Source organism: Aquarana catesbeiana, linkage group LG10, assembly GCF_042186555.1.
Source record: "Aquarana catesbeiana isolate 2022-GZ linkage group LG10, ASM4218655v1, whole genome shotgun sequence".
Lineage (NCBI taxonomy): Eukaryota > Metazoa > Chordata > Amphibia > Anura > Ranidae > Aquarana > Aquarana catesbeiana.
In genome coordinates, this window is record NC_133333.1 from 33864990 (window position 1) to 33886929 (window position 21940).

The 21940-nt window shown below is 45.0% G+C and overlaps 2 protein-coding genes across 2 annotated transcripts in view; both read right to left on the reverse strand.

The window, feature by feature from the left end:
- XRCC1 (X-ray repair cross complementing 1) overlaps positions 1-1157 on the reverse strand; it is a 52232-nt gene extending 51075 nt beyond the window's left edge. Inside the window, exon 1 of the mRNA XM_073601964.1 lies at positions 1046-1157. The gene's annotated coding sequence lies outside the window, so the exon portion shown is untranslated. The remainder of the gene's footprint in view (positions 1-1045) is intronic.
- Positions 1158-12190: 11033 nt separating this feature from the next.
- Positions 12191-21940, reverse strand: part of LOC141110563 (phospholipase A2 inhibitor gamma subunit B-like) — a 41112-nt gene continuing 31362 nt past the window's right edge. Inside the window, exons 3-5 of the mRNA XM_073601965.1 lie at positions 20482-20634; positions 17348-17494; positions 12191-13799 (exon numbers count right to left, since the gene is read on the reverse strand). Of these exons, the coding sequence (XP_073458066.1) occupies positions 13606-13799; positions 17348-17494; positions 20482-20634 (494 nt within the window). The 3' untranslated portion in view covers positions 12191-13605. The remainder of the gene's footprint in view (positions 13800-17347; positions 17495-20481; positions 20635-21940) is intronic.

The following is a 21940-nucleotide window of genomic DNA, read 5'->3' on the forward strand; positions in this document are numbered from 1 at the left end:
CGGAAATAGATGCCCTCCCAGCAAAGTAGCCATCATTCGGCTATGGCGCGGGAGGGAACAGGTTAAGATGCGACTTTCGGAAGTTTACATTGCAGTCTACGGCACTCAAGTCACATCAAAGTAATGCAGGAAACTATTTTTTTAAGTTGCAGAAATTCGCACGGCTTCTATTGAAATCAAGGGGCTCCGGACTTGTCCAGCAGCTTTACGTGTCACATAAGCGCGCACTGAGCCTAAAATAGGCCAAAAAGGAATATAAGCCCCCCCTCTCCCCTCCCCCCCCCCAGCACATCCAGGTGCGGCAGCGTTTTGGCATAACAAAATTTCCTGATGCATCTAAACGCGCGTCAACACCGGACGCACCCAGCGCTTGAGCGTTAATTCATTTCAACTGCCATAATAAATGGCTATTCTGGCCGATGAAATGAATTAGCGCCCAAGCGATTAACACGCCTCAACGCGTTTCCAAGCATCGAACGCCAGGAGGAGACGCCCCGTGTGTGCGATGTCTGAGGATTTTGGGAAACTTTGCAAAAGCGAACTTTTTTTTTTACCTGTGTTCATGAAGCGTGCAATAAACGTGCCTCGTGCCGCCGTTCATTGGTAAGGCGGCACAAACGCAACACGCAGAAGACGTATCAAAAACGCACAACGTACCCGCGGGTGCAGAACGCACGAAGCTCAACACCCAAAAAAGGTACGTGAGCTACTTTGGCGCGTTTAGCGCGCATCAAAGCGAACGGGCTGCGTTGGTGACACGGCGTGAACATCGCCATAGAGTCCTATTTAGGGAAATAAAGGCGTTCAGATCATGTGTGGGTGTCAGTACTCCCTCCCCTCCCACCATAAGGCTATATAGAGGCAGCACACAGGGAATGTCCATAGGAGCCGGAGGACAGGTCCGGGCAGCTCTCCTCTATATACACTGTGTGTATATAGAGGAGTATAGTATACACTTCAGTCATGCTCCGCTCCTCTAACCCCCCCCCTAGACAGGTCCTCTTTATTAACACCCTCTCCTCACACCACACACACCGGAACATACCATCCGTACACGTTTCCCGGGAAGATGCCGCGAACAAACCTCCCGCCCCGGAAGTGATCCCTAGTGCGCACAGGAAGCCGCGGCCGCCATGTTAAGGCACCCGGAAGTTGCTAAGGAAAGGTGTCTTTTTTTTTTCGGCATCCATCTTTGTCCACCCTGTGTCAGCAGCCGCACTTGCATTGGGCGCCATGTTTGTACTCCCTAAATAAAATATGTGAGAGAAAGAATGTGTCTGTGCATTGCACAGTGTAAGAGACAAAAAGTAAAACGATATAAGTATATTACATGGTGTTTGATGCATTTTTTTTTAAATAGTATTTTTACATTCTTTTTTGGTCATTGTATTCACATTAATGTATTATTATTAGCGGTAGTATTATAATTACGTTAACCACTTCAATACTGGACACTTTTACCCCCTTCCATCCCAGGCCAATTTTCAGCTTTCAGCGCTCTCACTCTTTGAATAACAATTGCGCGGTCATGCTACACTGTACCCATAGGAAACGTGTATCATTTTTTTCACACAAATAGAGCTTTATTTTGGTGACATTTAATCACCGCTGGGTTTTTTATTTTTTGCAAAACAAACGAAAAAAGCCCGAAAATTTTGAAAAAAAACAAAACATTTTCATAGTTTGTTCTAAAATTTAGAAAATAGATCATTTTTATCCTTCACTGATGTGCACTGATAGGCTGCACTGATGAGGCGGCACTGATAGGCTGCACTGGGGGGCACTGATGAGGCAGCACTGATAAGCGGCACTGGTGGGCACTGATAGGCTGCACAGGGGGGCACTGATGAGGCGGCACTGATGGGCACTAATAGACAGCACTGATGGACACTGATAGGCTGCACTGAGGAGCACTTATGAGCACTGATAGGCGGCACTGATGGGTACTGATAGGCTGCACTAGTAGGCACTGATGAGGCGTCACTGATAGGTGTCACTGATGGGCACTGATAGGTGGTACTGATAGGCTGCACTGGGGGGCACTGATGGGCACTGATAGGTGTCACTGCTAGACTGCACTGGTGGGCACTGATGAGGCGGCACTGATGAGCACTGATAGACGGCACTGATGGGCACTGATAGGCTGCACTGGTGGGCACTAATGAGGCTGAATTGATAGGTGGCACTGATGGGAACTGATAGGTGGCACTGATAGGCAGCACTAATGAGCACTGATAGGTGGCACTTATGGTCACTGATAGACTCTATAAGGCAGTACTGATGGGCACTGGTAGGCGGCACTGATAGGCTACACTGATAGGCACTAATTGGCAACACTGATGGGCTCTGTTGGGACTGCACTGATAATCAGGTCACTGATCAGTTGGACACAGCTCATCACATGGTAAAGAGCCGCTGCGATTGGCCATTTAGCCCGATCTGTGCTTAGCTGAGTCCGATGGACTCAGCAATCACAGAGAGCTCTGCCTGCCTGCCGCGGGGGGCACGTAGACAACGCATTCATGGGAGAATGTCCTTTGACACCCTCTTTGCAAAGTAAGCCCTTGCTGTAGCCGTCTTTCGGCTATAGCGCGGGCATGAAGCGGTTAACCACTTCAGCCCAGGAAGGTTTTACCCCCTTCATGACCAGGCCATTTTTTGTGATAAGGCACTGGTTTACTTTAACTGACAATTGCGCAGTCGTGCAACGTTGTACCCAAATAAAATTGGTGTTCCTTTTTCCCCACAAATAGAGCTTTCTTTTGGTGGTATTTGATCACCTCTGCGGTTTTTATTTTTTGCGCTATAAACAAAAGAAGAGCAACAGTTTTGAAAAAAAAAACAATATTTTTTACTTTCTGCTATAATACACATCCAATAAAAAAATGTAAAAAATCAAATTTCTTCATCAATTTAGGCCGATATGTATTCTGCTACATATTTTTGGTGAAAAAAAAATCTCAAAAAGTGTATATTGATTGGTTTGCGCAAAAGTTATAGCGTCTACAAACTATGGCATATTGTTATGGATTTTTTATTTATTTATTTTACTAGTAATGGCGGCAATCAGCGATTTCTAGTGGGACTGCGAAATTGCGGCGGACAAATCGGACACCTAACTGACACTTTTGACACTTCTTTGGGGACCAGTGACACTAATAGAGTGATCAGTGCTAAAAAAAATGCACTGTTACTGTACTAATGAAACTGGCAGGGAAGGGGTTAAAATCAGGGGCAATCAAAGGGTTAAGTGTGTCCCTAGGGGATGCTTTCTAACTGTGTGGGGGATGGTTTCATTGGGGAAAGAAAGAGATTTGTCTTTCTGCTTAGCAGAAACACAAGATCTCTCTCTTTCCCTCTGACGAAACTGTGATCTGCCTTGTTTAAATAGGCAGATCACTGTTCTGTCTCTTCCGGGAACAATCATGAGTGGCCAGGGGACGCTGGGTCCGCCGGACCCGCTGATTGGCTACCCCTCTGACAAATCGGTGTGCGATCACGCCCACGGAGGCATGCCCGCGCCCTTGGAGCTACTGCGCGAAACGATGTACAGGTACGTCGTTTCGCGCAGCTGGGCCGCCTTGCAGCAGTAAATGTGCGGAAGGTGGTCCGGAACTGTTGTCAACATTGGGGGGGGGGGGGTCACACCTGTGACAGGAGAAAATGCTGGCTCACTTGGTGTGCCAACCGCCGCAACAGCCTGTGTGCTCTCCCCACCCAGCTTAACAGACGTCCTCCGAACTCACCTCTAGCTGAACACAAACAAAAACTGCCCAGCACATTTACCAGCTAGCCTGCAAAAAAACATAAACAAATTGACCCTGTCTAACAGACCCTGTCTAGAACAGTTATAACATAGGGTTTAGTTGCACACATTTGCAAATATATGTGGAAGCCGCAGTGCCTATGTCAACGCTCCTCTGTATACTGTGGTCCTAACTCTATATTTGAGAGTCTCCAAGTTGGAGCACCTATAGCAATGGATATGTAAGCGGGTTGAAATTTTGCCACTTAGGTACTGCCCCGGATGGAAGGGTAAGTGTTAATGTCTTTCCCGGTTCTTTGGTTTTGGCGGGTTATCTTTGAGTCCGACCCATTGGTCCTGTGATATAAAAGAGGTACAGTGTTCTGGAGCAGACGTTCCCCTGAGCCCCGGAGCAGAGAGACCCAGCACCTGTAAGAGAACCCCATAAGGGAGAAGATCTGAGAACCTCACCCAGGAAGAGTGAAAGAATGTTGCCTGCTACTGACGTGATGTAAAGGGTCATTAGGACCCGGGGCTCGTCCCTGAAGATTGGAATATGCCACTTTTGGATCCTCTGAATGCACATGCATAGCTCTCAACTGTTCCTGATTTCGAGGGACTGTCCCTGTTTGGGTCCCTCTGTCCCTCTTTCCTCCTCATTTGTCCCTCATTTTGGTCTGATCTATATAGTTGTATATAAAATGCACTTTTTATCTTTCAAAAAGTGTTTCACAGTGCTAAACCTTTCATCCAATTTCTAACTTGCTGCATTTGTAAATTTCAAAAGCCAGTATAAAGGAATAGTAGTAGTAAAAAAAAAAAAAAAAAAAAAGTAAAAAAAAGTAGTAGTAAAAACAAATCGACCCTGTCTAACAATTCACGTTATAACACTCTTCCTGGGTGCGGTTCTCCGATCTTCTCCTTTACGGGGTTCTCCTACTGGTGCTGGGTCTCTCTGCTCCGGGGCCCAGAGGAACGTCTGCTCCAGAACACTGTGCCTCTTTTATATCACAGGACAAGTGGGTTGGACCCAAAGATAACCCGCCAAAACCAAAGGACCGGGAAAGACATTAACTCTTACCCTTCCATCCAGGGCAGCACCTAAGTGGCATAATTTTAGGGTGGTGTCCTATACCTACATACTTTTGCTAATAGGTGTCCCTCGTTCCCATCCCAAAAAGTTGGGGGGTATGGTACATGGATTCTACTTTGCAGGTATGCCAGGGCAGTTAGGATTAGGGATGTAGGAGAAAGACTGTTCTTGCATGTTGGACTTTGAGATGTTTTTGCACTTTTCTAAGTAAAGCTTTAAAACCTTGTTACCACCTAGTCTGAAGTTATTCAAGGGGTGTAATGCAAGTAACTGGCACCTTTCTACAGTTCGGGTCATTGAGGTCCTTTGGGGTATGAAGACATCAGTATCAAACTTGGTATAGTGTGCAGACACAAGTGGTTACCTAGAGTAAGGGACGTTGACCAAGCAACATGTCCTTAAGTGCGTGCTTAGTATGAGTGGGATAGCCCCTTGCAGGAGGGAGTTGTTGTCAGTACTCTCTCCGTGAGTGGCCTGTCTTCCATAGTAATGGGAATGGACACCACAGAGGCCCCCAACAGGGGAACAGGTATATGAAAGATAAAGGAAGTCAAGTGCACGCATGGAGTCCGCGCAAGGTGCATATCGGGGCCCCATCCCGTTACTGGTAGCTAGGTAGCAGTAATACGTTGGATGGGTGGATGTGTACAAAGCCTCAGCGTGTCCCTCCTAAATGCAAGTTACAGAGAAGGTGTACATTGTCACCAAGAGATAACTGGGGAACAGTTATGGTGCAAGTGTACACATTGTATGTTCATATCTAAAATTAGAGGTTCGCCTTAAAGTAGAGTATTCCCCCATGGCATCCTTTGCCTTGTCCCAGGAAATTGGTGGAAATGCACAGAGCAAAGGTACCCCATGTGTATGGTAGTTATCTTGTACAAGTGCCTAGCGTAGTCCAGAAGAATCCACCCCGGGGTTGTCTTCTCATGTGACCCAAACTTGGCACCCAACGCATTAATGGGAAAACATGGAGTTAAGGTCTATCTTCACCCTGTGGCACCCTCTAGCTAGTGTGTTAGTGTACATAGTTTAGCTGTTAGTGTAGGTAAATTGGCTTGGCTGAGAGCCAGGCCTGAACTGAATCTGGATCAGGGTTTAGAGACTCATGGAGGCTGGATGACTCATCTGACAGCTCTTCTGGTGCCTCCCCCTGTTTTCTGGAACCTTGGAGATGGTTCTAGATGTAGTGGGTGGAGGCTAGGAGGGGCTGTCATGCATTTTTATGAGGACGCTGGTCAATCCCCAGCAAAAATGAGCTGGAAGGGGGCAGCTCAACTCATAAATAGGTATGAGTCATGCCAGCAGGGGCAGTCGGGTGAAGGATGGAGAGGGAATGCTGAGGAAGATGTCAGAGGCCCTTGCAGGGCTCTCCCTAGTGTGGGGGGTGGAGGGGTGACATCGAGCTGGGGCTTGGGTGCTGGAAGATTCCCCCTAGAACACATGGAGGAATCTTTCCTGGAGGCATGGGAGCAAGAAAGAGGGCAGCAGGAGTAGGTCAGCACAATTGGGAGATGTCCTGGTAGTCAGCCGGGTGGGCTGGTGAGTGTCAGTCTGGAGGAGTATGGGAGAAGTTAGCCTGGAGCTTTAGTGAAAAGGGCAGCTGCAGCCAGACAGGTTGGCAGTGCCTGAAGGGGTGATGCTGGGATCAGTGACCACAGAGATGAAGTGCTAGGAAAGTGTGAGCTGTGTCACCCTATCTTCAAGTATAGGGGCTGTGAGTCTCTGCTTGTAATGGGCCCCTGCTACCAAATTGCAACTGGGTGACATAGCTGGGTTCAGCAAGCAAGTGTGTGCTGGAGTTACAAGAGGAGCTGTATACAGGACTGTATATAGGAGGAGTTGTCCCTGAAGTTTGTAAAAATTCAAGTGGGCATCCCATAAATTCCAATGCCTATCCAAGTTTATAACCCTCAATAAATAACAAAAAACCAAAGTCACGGACTTTGCGCTACAACCCTACCTTGATGACAGATAGATTAAGGGCAGGCTTGCCTGGAGGGGCTCCTCCTTGCAGGGAAACAATGCACACCCAGCAAGAGCACAATGGCGGCTGAAGGTGTCAAATCCAGTGAACAAACTGTACAAAAAATGGAAACCACCCGAACTTATATCTAGCCTTTGCAGTAAGGTGCACATGTAAGGCCAATGCACATCGCAAACAGACATGTGACGTGGGGACATATTGGGCTCCTTCGGCCTCCATTGTGCTTTTGCTGGGTGTCCAATGAGTATAGTTATCAAACTGATAAAAAAAATACTGTCAATGGTATATATGACAGGCCAAAAGGAAGTAAATATGTTCTTTGTTAGAGTTTCTTATAAACTTTAAAGACCAGCTCAGGTCATTTTCTTTTTTTTTTTAGATCCTGCGTAAATTCATGCACTGGGGGGAATAGGGGGCGAGGGAGCACTTTTTATAACGTGCAAATATGCACAGCATCCCTACACACTATGGAAAATGTACAGTGCCTTGAAAAAGTATTCATACCCCTTGAAATTTTTCACATTTTGTTAAGTTACAGCCAAAAAACGTAAATGTATTTTATTGGGATTTTATGTGATAGATCAACACAAAGATGCACATAATTGTGAAGTGGAAGGAAAATGATAAATGGTTTTCAGAATTTTTTACAAATAAATATGTGAAAAGGCGGGCATGCATTTGTATTCAGCCCCCTGGAGTCAATACTTTGTAGAACCGCCTTTCACTGCAATTACAGCTGCAAGTCTTTTTGGGGATGTCTCTACCAGCTTTGCACATCTAGAGAGTGAATTTTTTGCCCATTCTTCTTTGAAAAATAGCTCAAGCTCTGTCAGATTGGATGGAGAACATCTGTGAACAGCAATTTTCAAGTCTTGCCACAGATTCTCAATTGGATTTAGGTCTGGACTTTCAAAGGGCAATTCTAACACATGAATATGCTTTGATCGAAACCATTCCATTGTAGCTCTGGCTGTATGTTTAGGGTCGTTGTCCTGCTGAAAGGTGAACCTCAGCCCCAGTCTCAAGTCTTTTACAGACTCTAAGAGCCCTAATAAGAGTTTGTCAAGTGCTTTGGTGTTAAAAAAAGCGCCTGAAAAGCTCACTAAAAATGCTTCCCATTAAAATCAATGAATGCTTTCACACTGGGGTGGTGTGCTGACAGTGCGGTGAAAAAAATCTGGCATGCAGCATCTTTGGAGCATGTTTGGAGAGCTAAAAAAAGCACCTCAAAGATGCCCTTTTCCATTGAAATGAATGGGAAGTGCCTGAAAATCGCTTCAAAAGCGCCTCAAAATGTTTGAAAAGCGCCGCAAAAGCAAGGGTTTTTTTTGGGCAGTTTAGTTTTTTTGGGTAGTTTAGAAGTGCCTCAGTGTGAAAGGGTTCTAACAGGTATTCTTCTAAGATTGTCCTGTACTGTATTTGGCTCCATCTATCTTCCCATCAACTCTGACCAGCTTCCCTGTCCCTGCTGAAGAAAAGCATCCCCACAACTTGATGCTGCCACCACCATGTTTCACAGAGGGGATGGTGTGTTCAGGGTGATGTGCAGTGTTAGTTTTACGCCACACATAGTGTTTTGCTTTTAGGCCAAAAAGTTCAATTTTGGTCTCATCTGACCAGAGCACCTTCTTCCACATTTTTGCTGTGTCCCCCACATGGCTTCTCGCAAACTGCAAACGGAACTTCTTATGGCTTTCTTTTGGCTTTCTTTCAACAATGACTTTCTTCTTGCCACTGTGCCATAAAGGCCACAGAGCGCATGACTAATAATTGTCCTGTGGACAGATTCTCCCACCTGAGCTGTGGATCTCTGCAGCTCCTCCAGAGTTACCATGGAGTTAGGACTACAGTATACATGTCAGTTTAGGTGGACAGCCATGTCTTGGTAGGTTTGCAGTTGTGCCATCCTCTCTCCATTTTCAGATGATGGACTGAACAGTGCCCTATGAGATGTTTAAATCTTGGGATATTTTTTTATAACCTAACCTTGCTTTAAACTTCTCCACAACTTTATCCCTGACCTGTCTGGTGTGTTCCTTTGCCTTCATGGTGTGGTTTGTTCACTAGGGTTCTCTAACAAACCTTTAAGGGCTTCACAGAACAACTGTATTTATACTGAGATTACATTTTCCTTCCACTTCACAATTAAGTGCCACTTTGTGTTGGTCTAGTACATAAAATACCAATAAAATATATTTACGTTTTTGGTTGTAACATGACAAAATGTGGAACATTTCAAGGGGTATGAATATTTTCCAAGGCTCAGCTCTCCTAATTCCTCTGAATAGCTGCATCTCCATCCCTTCTTCTATAAAAGATGCCTTCCTTCTGTGGCCATTGGGAAGCCACTGATGATGTTACATCCATGAATGTAAAACCAAGATTGAATGCCCATGAGACTTTTAAAGAGGTACATCTGCACAAAAAATATATATAAAATATTTTTGTTTTATTAACTAACCCTTAGTTATAAAATATGGATATGCTCCATACAAAAAAATGCAAAAAATATACAGAACAAAAGTAACCCCAAAGAGCTAATTTACTACTGTCAGTCTAGACATTAACTATACAGATTACATATTTCAGTAATCTTCCAGTATGCTCAAGATTGAATTCCATGAACTTGCAAAATAAATGAATGAACAAGTTATAACATGAATCTCAACACATTTCGTCAACATTTATTCACTTCTTCAGGAGTGGATGCTACTGACTTGGCATCTATAAGAAGGAAATAAACAATTCAAGAGAAATCTTCATACACGAGTCCACATAAATTGGACCACATCAGTCTTTTTTTTTTTTTTTTTTAACAGAGATTATGCGCTTACAAACCAAATTAAAAAAATTAATTAAAACCAGAAAACCTTGTGGATGGTAACTGCCAAACAATGTCTGTCCTAGGAGCTGTGGGAAAGTGGGGGCCCAACCAGGCCAGCCCAACAAGGGGAAAACAGACAAGAGTAGTCTACTATGACCCACAAAGATGTCACTGAAATATAAATAAATAATACTCCAATAAATACTTCTGACCATATACCAAAATATACTATATGGCCATATGTATTGGAGTATTATTTATAAAATGAAAGTAGTAAATTAGCTCTATGGCGTTACTTTTATTTTGTATATTTTTTGTATAGAGTATATATTTAACTAGGTGGATATAATAAAACAAAAACATTTTATACATGTTGCGCAGATGTGCCTCTTTAAATGTCCCACAGTCATTTACTTTTGTTTTTTCTGTAATATAAGGAAAGGAGACACATCTGCCAGTGCACCAGATCTCAAATGTTTGAGATTGTAACACCCATGAATGTGCAGTGGAGTTGCATTACCCTGACACATGGGTCCACTCCTGGCAATTTACGTTTGTGTCGCAGGCAGTGTACACAAAACAAAAATGACTTTGAGAAATGAAAAGGATTTTGTTTGGCAGAATAGAACACATACTCTTCTATCAAAAACCCTAGCCCCTAGCAGGGGCGTATTTACCGCGAGGCAAACAAAGCGTTTGTCTTGGGTGGCATTGTTCAGGGGGGCGGTGTGCCCCCCCCCCCGCAGAAGGGACACTACGAGGATTGCAGAGAAGCAGTGGCGTTGCTACGGGGGGGGGGGGGGTGTGCGCCACACCCGGGTGACACCCGGCAGAGGGGTGACACCAGAGGTGGCTGCTGACTGACTGTTTGGTGACACAGGAGGGAGGCGGAATCAGGAGGCAGCGGTGGCTACAGCCTCCCATACTGGAAGTAGCTCAATTGGCAGAGCAGGTCAGAGTCCCGGGCTGTGATCGTGTTTCGGCAGCCTCTCTACACACAGCTAGTAAAAAGGAGGTGGCGGGATGTGGGAAGGGGAGAGTCCTCTGTAGTTTTTTTTTGGTGGGGGGGATAATAGAGTCTCCTGATGTAGTATGGGGGAATAGGAAAGCCCCCCTCTCTCTCTATCAACCCTCTCCCCTCTCTCTCAACCACCCTCTCTCTCTCCCCCCACCTCTTTCCCCCTCCCTTTCTCCCACTAACTCTTTCCCCCCTCCCTCTCTCACCCCCTTGGACTCCCTCTCTCTCACCCCCTTTCACTCCCTCTCTCTTTCTCACTCCTCTCTCAACCCCTCTCTCTCTCCCCCCAACTCTTTCCCTGCTCCCTCTCTTACCCCCCTTTCACTCCCTCTCTCTCACCCCCCTTTCACTCCATCTCTCTCTCTCTCTCTCTCATCCCCCTTTCACTCCCTCCCTCTCTCTCACTACTCTCTCTCAACCCCCTCTCTCTCTCCCCCCAACTCTTTCCCCCTCCCTTTCCCTCTCACCCCCTCTCTCTTACCCCCCTCTCTCTTACCCCTCTCTCTCTCTTTCTCTTTCTCTCTCGGACACCCCACATAGCCACCAGAGACCCTGAATAGCCACTTGAGAAGGAAGGGGTAGGTCAAATTTAGATAGGGAGGGGGAGCACCCGATTTTTAGTCTTGCCTAGGGCAGCAGAAAACCAAAATACACCACTGCCCACTAGCACTTATTTTTAAAGACTTCAAATCCGTTTTTTAATTACCTCCACCAAATAGAAACAAATTTTTGGGGTGATATATTGAATTACTAATGGACACCTTGTATCATTTGTCTTGTCTGGTACCTTCAGTTACACGAATAGTTGGGCTGGTCACCAACAGCCCTACTTTTTAACCATTTTAATAAAGTGTTGGTTGCGTCAACCCAACATTGCAATCTCTGTGCTGTTTGATTTATCGATAACCAACAACATGGTGCATGCCATAGATGGGTGAGGGCCAGGTCATCTTGACTGCTCAGGCAGTAGTTCCTTTAAAGTGGTAGTGAAGTGGAGAAGCGAAGAAAAAAAAAAAAAAAAAAAAAGATTTCACCCTGCAAGACAAGGTTATAATGTGCTAGTATGCATCACATAGCACATTATGAGAGACTTACCTTTTAAAATAGCGGCGCGCTTTCACCGCTGACAGGGCTTCCATCTTCATCTGGTCCTCTAACTGGGTTTGCGATGACGTGACGGCCACGGCATAGAGCTCTGAAGGGATGGCACGAGTATGCCGTCCTTTCAGAGTGCATGCGCCGGAGATGTCACTGGCTACTGCTCACTGGAATATCCCCTTAATGTGCACTATATTCATTTTATCTACAGGTAAGCTTTATTATAAGCTGCTTTTTTTTCCCCTTCATTTTAACCTTTAAGGGGCAATTTGTTTTCTGTTTTGTTTTAAACAATTTATCCACACCCTGTTTTTGCTGCACCACATCACCTTCTTGTCGCCCAATAAACTTGTCTCTCAGGTTGACATCTCTTGAAAACGTGATTCTGGCAGTAGCTAGTTTCCATCAAAAGATATATGTAGACGTTCTTTAAAAATGTATTTAATTAATAATTTATTGTTTCCAGAAGGAAAAGAAACAAAGCAAAATGCAATCGCAGTCACATTTCAGGAATACGTCGTTATGCTTCCCTTTATATAACAGTGTGTAAAGGGGGAGACTGATTATAATCTAATGTGAAGATAGGAGATGTTGGGTTGTGTTGGTGTTGGGAAAAGCCAGAAGTCCCAGCATGCTCAGCCATTAGGAAGAGCAGAGGTGACTCCACCGAGCCTTACCAGCATGACCGGAGTGACGCCATTGCATCTGTAAGGCCTCATTCACATGAGAGTACTTCAACGTACATCCGTGCGAGGGCCATGTTTGCCTGTAGAGGGACGCAGAGGTGTTCCATGTATCCCTGTGCAGGCAGTACCATCAATGTAAATTGGGACGCAATGCAAGGTGCACACTGTTGGGGTTCAGGGCTGTGCATGTATCCGCACCCACATGGCTGTCAAATTGGGAGCAGCGGCTGTGTTCGTGCAGCCGTTGCGTCCCAATTGACATTGAATGGACTGCCTGCACGGGGATACACAGAACTGTGTATCCCCATTTGGGCAAACACAACACTCACATGGGTGTACGCTGTGGTAGGCCTTTGCAAATGAGGCCTAAAGCCCCAGTTTGTTTAATATTCCTCAGGCCTCACCCTTTTATATACAATGTGCCTAAAATTCTAGAACATTCCAGTCCCTTCCCAGGAAAATATACACACTGCACTTTATTTAATAAGGCAAAGAACGGTATGCAAGGAGCACTTACCCTTGGTAACCATCATTCTTTCTTGGGTTATCTTCCTTTTGGTGGTTATGGATTACTACACACCTTAGCTATTTGCGTTATGCTTATTTTTACATGTCAATGGCAGTTTTTTATGGCTAGTTTTGTACTGGCATTGAGAAATTTCAATTAAAAAAAAATAAAAATGGACCTTCATAACGATAAAGAACTAGCCCAATAAAATGAACCCTTATCCCGAATGTGTCCTTCGCCATCCAAGATGACCTGTGGCCTTCTATTGTAGGTGTTTCTGTGTAATGGATCATGTCAATTACTTATTTGTTTATTCTTTTTTGTTACTAAGGTAGCCATGCATTGCTGATACACACATACCATATTGTATTTTCCCTTTTTGTTGTTGTGTATGAGATATACAAGGTTTGGGTTTTGTTTGTTTTCTGCCTGTAGATATAGGTAAATATTAATTCTGCACATGATGAACATACATACATAAATTAATCGGAGCTGTTATATAGATAGACATGGCTCTGGAAATATACAGTGTAGAAACATGCATTGCCCTGCGTGTAGACGGTCGGAACATCTCTGCAATGCATCGTGGCTGGTCCAGCCCCCGGGGAAGGATCGGGTCTCCAGATGACGTCCCCTCAGATGGCGACTACAAGAGGAGCTTCAGCATGGCTGGGCCGAATGCCACGGGGAGTAACAGTCCGGGCAGCAGAGACGGAGCGTGGTTGCACTCGAACATTGTCGTGGTAACGTGGCTCAATGGCAGAGTGGCCACAGTACTCATTGAACACAAATTAGCTGTCGCGCATCCCTTCCATTTAGAGACTTTGCTCGTGTTTGTCGCTGAAAACAGAAAGAATAGGCTGAAGAAAAAGCGCTCATCATTAAAACAGAATCCCCTACCACATATCCAATCATACCGGTCAGGACAAGGGGTGGGCAGGAGGAACGGCTGCCCTGGGCGCAATGGTTTATTGCAGGGATGGGGGCGCCCTGTATCAATTGCTTCTGTTACAAGGCTAACAGGAGTAGTGACAATGACATCACTGCTAACCCTAACCTAAGTTTGGCATCTTTGCCTGGGGTGCTGGATGACCTTGTCCCGGCACTGATACCGCCATTACTGTACTGTACATATACAGTATGATTGTTTAGTTTAATGGATAACTTTACAAAAGTAAAGCTTTCCTTTAAAGGCATTGGGTGGCAAAAAATGATCACCAAAAACCCCGGTGCACTTTGCAAAGTAACTACCAAGGTTCCTGCTCGCAGATTCTGGCTCCACCCCTTTAGTTGGCAATTACTTTCAAAAGGTCGCAATACGTGTATATATATATATCAGAGGGTAGTCTGAGTGGCTTAAAATATCATGCACCTCATCCCGATTGTTGAAGGTAATAAGAGGAGAGGATTGGGATTATAGCAGCTGGAGTTCAGGGGCGAACGCAATTCTCTACCATTCTGTGCAGCTGGGTCTTTATCTACCTCCTGTGGTTGTGCATGGTCTCCTTTGCACTATCCCCCAGCTAGGGGGCCCCCCATTTTACATCCAAACCCCCTCTTCTCCATTTCTGGTTCGGGAGGGACTGAGAGCTGGGCTATTTGTGGTGGTCCTAAATAACCTCCTGAGGAAGCCATCATTGGCAAAACATGTTGGGACATTAAATCTACCAGTGACCACCTTCTCTCACTGGGATACCAGCGACCCATTACATGCAACTATGTATATGCTCTATAATTTAACTGAACCCTGTGTTTTCCTTTGTCTTTTTGTATGCATAAAGAAATTATTTTTTTATAACCTTTATATGTAACAATTATTTCAAGAACCGCTAAAATCCCAATACTCTCCTCTTATTACTAATACGTATATATACGTTTCGGCTTTGAAGTGGTTTACCGGGGTTATGGCTAAAGATATCAGCCATGACCTCGGTATTGTTTTTGGCTGGCTTTCTCATGCATTCCGAGTGGCTCGAAAGCGGTGGGAGGGGACGTTTCCCCCCTCCCCCACTGCTCGTGGGTGTCTCTCTGGCTAACTGTTTCCACTGGTTCGCCTAAGAAACAATCCGACGGTGCGCCTGGCTGCTTCCACAGATGATCTAAGGAGTAGATCCTTTATGATGGCCTCTATGGCATTGCAGGACCAGAGCGACGTCATGACGTCACTTCCGGTACAGGGTGGAAGGACTTTTTAAAGTAAAAGATTAAAAGTGTTTTTTGATCTTTTGCTTTTAAAGGTAAATGAGAGATTTGAGGTCCCCAGATCACGTTTTGAGGGTGACCCCTCTTCCTTAGAACTCTGGAGGAAGAGGGGTCACCCTCGAAACACGTTAGCTCACTTTGGACTTTTACATCCCACCCAAGTCTACTGGTCAGCAGACCCTGCTGGATGAGACCCATGATGGACTTTGCATTATCTGTTTGATTTTAACATTCGTTTGTGAGTACATTTCTTTATTTCTAAAAAAATTTCCTGTGCTGCAAAGGTAATGCGCAAGGCTGGTGAGCCCTCTGTTTTCTTTCGGACAGATTCTCCCACCTGAGCTGTGGATCTCTGCAGCTCCTCCAGAGTTACAATGGACCTCTTGGCTGCTTCTCTGATTAATGCTCTCCTTGCCCGGCCTGTCAGTTTAGGTGTACGGCCATGTCTTGGTAGGTTTGCAGTTGTGCCACACTCTTTCCATTTTCAGATGATGGATTGAACAGTGCTCTGTGAGACGTTTAAAGCTTGGGATATTTTTTTATAACCTAACCCTGCTTTAAAGTGTAAGGCTGGATTCACACCTATGCATTTTTAGTGCTTTCTGCATTTTGCAGATTTGCACTACAGAACGTATTCCATAGGAAATCATGTTACATGGACTGTAGTGCAAATCTGCAAAATGCAAAAAGCACTAAAAATGCATAGGTGTGAATCCAGCCTAACTCCACTTTTGTTGAGAAAAAATATTCCCCTCTGGGTGATCTATGTACATTGCAAGGATTATAACAAAGGTTATTGCAGATTCCTACCTTTTGTTATTCTGAAGAAATCCCTCTGTGTTTGTCTGTGCCTCTGTTCTGAGTGGTTTCATAATTAACTGTCAGGTGTGCAGCTATAGGGCTCTAATGAGGAAATCTGCTGGGCCTGAATCCCTTTAGACGTGTGCTAATTGAAAGTACCTCACCAAAGATTACATTTTTGTTGCAGAGGATGCCTGAAATCTGACTTGTATCTTAGTACAGACTTCTGGGAAAATGGGTGAGCCAATCACACAAGCAGGAAATTATGTTTCTTGGGAGTGGTCAGTACACATTCTGTGTACAGAACAATTCCAGGTAGCCATATTGCAATGCATATTGCAATTACAGTGGCTGCAGATTGAAAAGGAACAGTGATTTTTAATAACATTCAATTACAATATGATTAGTGTCGCAATTATATGCGCTATGCTATTTTTTCTTTTTTTGCTATTTTTTTTCCCCATGAAAGTGGAGTTACCCTTTAAACTTCTCCACAACTTTATCCCTGACCTGTCTGGTGTGTTCCTTGGCCTTTATGATGCTGTTTGTTCACTAAGGTTCTCTAACAAACCTCCTGAGGGCTTCACAGAACAGCTGTATTTATACGGACAATAAATTACACACAGGTAGGTGACTTCTGAAGGCAATTGGTTCCACTAGATTTTAGTTGAGAAAATGAAAAATGAAAACCATTTATCATTTTCCTTCCACTTTACAATTATGTGCCACTTTGTGTTGGTCTATCTCATAAAATTACAAAAAAATATATTTACGTTTTTGGTTGTAATATGGCAAAATGTGGAAAATTTTAAGGGGTATGAATACTTTTTTCAAGGCACTGTAATGTAAGGGTTTACAACCACTTTACCATAAAGATAGACTAATCTAATCTAGTATTTAGCTTTTTAGTTTATCCTTTTATATCCCAATTCTATCTGTAGTTTGAGCTTCCAGTTATAATATTACATTAGAAAACATGAAACCTTGTGCAGTTTTTTTTAAATTATTACAAATTTGGTACTTCCCTTTCACACTTGTGCGACTTGTCCTGCGACTTGGGACTGCAAAGTTGCATGACTTGTCAAACCCCATGATTACGGATGAGTACCATTCATATCTGTGCGACTTTGATGTGACTTGAGGTCCATAGACCTCAAGATTACACAGGCATTGCTTAAAGTCGCGGTAAAAATTGCGTCAAAGTTGCGCGACTTTCTGGTCGCACAAGTGTGAAAGGGGCCTAAAAAAGCGAAAACGTTTTGCACGCAACAGTAGGGATCCACAGTTCAGATTTTTCTCAGGGCTCGTAAGTTTTATTGGTTTTACAAAATAAGATCAGTAGTATGACCATAAACATCTGGACAAGATGCCTGCATTGTACCTACCCTCTTTAGACGTGAAGCTCACACATTTGTCCTCTTTTCCGTAGCACTTGGCTGTGTCTTTATCATTGCACTTAGTTGAAGGAAATTCGATGCAGTAAGGGCAACTGAGAGTGTTCTCCTTGTCCTTCTCCTTTTTGAGATCTTCAACTGAAAACAAAATGCAGACAGATATGTCAAGAGAGGTCCACTTGTTTCCACCCTAATATTGAACGGACAAAAGAAAAAACCATCCTACTCGTGGCAACCAATTACTTTCTTTTCATCTTTTTTCCTCCAACGTAGATTGCTCGGTTAGGGCAAGTCAATTGGGTAACAAGGGATAGCTGAGATGTTTTTATAGGGGAAGCATGTAAAGTGGACATTTCCCGTCATTCATATGGGCAAACAGGGGATGACAGACTCCAAGGCTGACCCCGAGCAAGCATGCAGGGCACAGTTTTAGACTATTAGGACTTTTCTAGCTGCATGCTTGCCAGCTCAGTGAAGACTTCCAGGTATTGGACTAATGTAACCATACATATACCATACCTAGAGTTGCCACCTCATCCCTTTAAACCCAAACACCTTTGAATTACACAGGTTCTGAGGCTAATTAAATGTAGATAAGGCACCAAGTGAGTTTAATTACCACCTTGATCAGCCACAGAACCTGTAAAATAATATGTGTTTGGGTTTAAAGGGATGAGGTGGCAACCATAACCATACCTCTAGGATCCCTCTAGATCAGAGGTCTCCAAACTTCCTAAACAGAGGGCCATTTTACTGCCCTTCAGACTTAAGGTTGGCCGGATTGCGGCCATTGGGAATAGAAAAGCATATCTCTAAACATTTTGAGATGGGAACAAGGGTCACCTATTAGGAAAAGTGCGTAGCATAGGACACACCCTGTCACGCCCCCTTAAAGGAGAATTATACAAAAATAAAATGAGTTAAAGTGCTTTTTTTTTCAATATTATTCCTTTATACTGGTTTTTGAAAAATGCAGCATTTAGAAATCGGAGGAAAGGTTTAGTACTGGGAACCACTTTTTGAAAGATAAAAAGTGCATTTTATATATAACTGTCACAGTGCAATTCAGGGAATGCTTTGCATTTTCTCAATGAAAAGAGATAGAGAAGTGGAGCAGTGACAGAATGCTCTCCATCCTGTCTGCTGCCGCAGGGAATATGGATGGAGACCGGGGGAAGGAAAGAGCAGGAGAATGATTGTCGAGGAAGGTTATGTTATAACGGTCTGTGGCTGCCTCTCTTCCGGATCGTATGATGAGCTTCTCAGTGCCAACTCCTCATAATCATGTCTTTATTCAGCCCGCACTGCACAACTAGCCAGGGAGAGGGGTTGAGCACTGTGGGGAGGGGGGGGGGGACGACAGAGGAGCAAGTGGGGGACCAGAGGAGCAAGTGGGGGACCAGCGGAGCACGGGGGGACCAGAGGAGCATGCAGGGTACTAGAGGTGCATGTGGGGGACCAGAGGAGCATGGGGAGACCAGAGGTGCATGTGGGGGACCAGAGGTGCATGTGGAGGACCAGAGGAGCTCGTAGGGGACCAGAGGTTCATGTGGGGGACCAGAGGAGCATGGGGGAATAGAGGAGCACGGGAGAATAGAGGAGCACAGATGACCAGAGGAGCATGTGGGGGACCATAGGTGCACGTGGGGGACCAGAGGAGCACGAGGGTACAGAGGAGCAGGGGGAACCAGAGGAGCATGGGGGGAACAGAGGAGCATGTGTGGGGACAGAGAAGCATGCAGGGGACCAGAGGAGTACATGGGGACCAGAGGAGTACATGGGGACCAGAGAAGCATGTGGGGGACCAGAGATGCACGTGGGGGACCAGAGAAGCACGCGGGGGACCAGAGAAGCACGCGGGGGACCAGAGAAGCACGCGGGGGACCAGAGGAGCATGTGTGGGGACAGAGAAGCATGCAGGGGACCAGAGGAGTACATGGGGACTAGAGGAGTACATGGGGACCAGAGAAGCACGTGGGGGACCAGAGAAGCACGCAGGGGACCAGAGAAGCACGCGGGGGACCAGAGGAGCATGTGTGGGACCAGAGGAGCATGGGGGAACAGAGGAGCAGGAGGGGAATGCAGAAACATGTGTGGGACCAGATGAACATGGGGGGGGGAAAGAGGAGCAGGGAGGGACTAGCGGAGCACGTGGGGAACCAGAAGGAGCACAGGGGGTGGGGGGCAGGTTACTTTCCTGCCTAATCATCTTGTCCCATTACGGGGGGGGGGGGGGGGGGGGCAAGCTGATTCTTTGCCCCGGGCAAAAAATGTCTAGCTTTGCCACTGGTACTGCCTATAAGAGAAGTAATAGCTGATGGCCAGTGAAAGGGGGGGGGGCCTTGGTTGTCCATTGGGGTTGGCCTGCCCGGGGCGGGGTTTAATATGGGAGAGACCCGTCGAAGTGGGCCGGTCTGGATGAAGTCCAGGGCCAAATTTTTGTCCCAGTCCAGCCCTGGCTACAGACATTTTTCTGAACCCTTCCCCAGACCTGTGCCTCAATACAATCCTGTCTCGGAGGTCCACAGACAATTCCTTGGACAATTCCATGGCTTGGTTTGTGCTCTGACATGCACTGTTAACTGTGGCACCTTATATAGACAGGTGTGCTTGCTTCCAAATCACGTCCAATCAACTGAATCTACTACAGACGGACTCCAATTAAGTTGTAGAAACATCTCAAGGATGATGAGTGGAAACAGGATGCACCTAAACTCAAATTTGCAAAGATTTCAAACAAACTTCTTTCATGTTGTATTGCTTGTAGAATTTTAAGGAAAACAATGAATTTAATCAATTTTGGAATAAGGCTGTAACGTAACAAAATGTGGAAAAAGTGAAGCACTGTGAATACTTTCCGGATGCACTGTAGTTGTACTGATAATGGCACATAAACTCATTTCACAGTATAAAAAAAATGAATGAGCAGAAATTGCCATTAGCTATACAACTATGCATGCAATCTACGTTCACTGATGCTCCGGGTGTCCAATGCTTGTGAACGTGACACTTTATGTGGAAAAGGCTGCTGACCTCTGCTCTAATATTTTGAATTCTTTACAGTAGAATTTTTAGGATCAGAACTATAAGAGCTAAAAAACAAATATCCTTCCATTCAGACTTACTTGAAGGCATTATAGTTTTGCACTTGTCTGTTTCGCAGCATGTGGTTGACGCATATAACTTGGTGCTGTTAAAAGACATGGTGTAACTTTGATTGCAGGACTTCTTTTCTCTGCATAATTTCACCAGTTGTTTTGTGGGCACCTTTTGTTTGTCTGTTAAAACACAGAACAAGAAATATTTTTTTACAAAAAAAAAACAAAACACACAGTTTTCCCATTAGCCTCAGCATATATGCAACTGATTCAAGGGGCATTAAAACCCAACTTCTTGGGGCCTTGTTTATAAAATAAATAATCGGTACCTAATATGTTTATTTCCTACCAACGTCAGCTCCATCTAGAGGCCATAATACAGTATTTTCATGAAATACCTCAATCAAGAAAATACCACATTATGGCCACTAGATAGAGCTGATGATCATAGGAAATTAACATATTATGGCATTTATTCATGACTTGCTTGAGTCATTCACACAGCAATTGTTTTTTATGTTAATTTCCTATGACCATCAGCTCTATCTAGTGGTCATAATTTGGTATTTTCTTGATTGAGGTATTTCAGGAAAATACCATATTATGGCCTCTAGATGGAGCTGAGGATGGTAGGAAATAAGCATATTAGGTACCGATTATTCGTACCCTCAAGATCTTAGTTGCAACCCCCCATTTCCCTTTTTTGCACCCTGAAGCCCCTCCTTCCACTGGTACCAGAGGAGCATGGGGGGAATAGAGGTACATGTGGGGGTCCAGAGGAGCTTGTGGGGGACCAGAGATGCACAGGAGGACCAGAGGTTCATGTGGGGGACCAGAGGAGCATGGAGGGGATGAGAGGTGCATGTGGGGGACCAGAGGAGCTTGTGGGGGAACAGAGGAGCACAGGGGGGCCAGAGGTTCATGTGGGGGACCATAGGTGCATGTGGGGGACCATAGGTGCACGTGGGGGACCATAGGTGCACGTGGGGGACCAGAGGAGCATGTGGGGGACCAGAGGAGCACAGGGGGACCAGAGCAGCACAGGGGGACCCTCAAGATCTCAGTTGCAACCCCCCCACTTCCCTATTTTGCACCCTGAAGCCCCTCCTTCCACTGGAACCTATTTAAAAAAAAATTACAGTATACATACCTTAAAACGGAACTGTAGTATGGTGAAGGGTAGGCAGCCCTTTCCATAAAGTATGCACAACATACCTCTGAGTGTGCCAATTTTATCCAGTGCTAGATACATGCATCATGCATGATATTATTAATATCCAGTGTTGTGAAAGACCATCCCATTGATCAAGCTGACTCGCTTCAGTTAGGATGCTCACATCTACCAAAACCCCCCCAAATGAAAGGGGGGGTCTTGAGAAAAGTCAAAATATGTAAGAAACAGTACCAACCATGGCCAACCAATGGTCATACAGTCCAAAATGTTTATATATGTGATATATTCAGAGAGCCAACACGTTTTGGATTT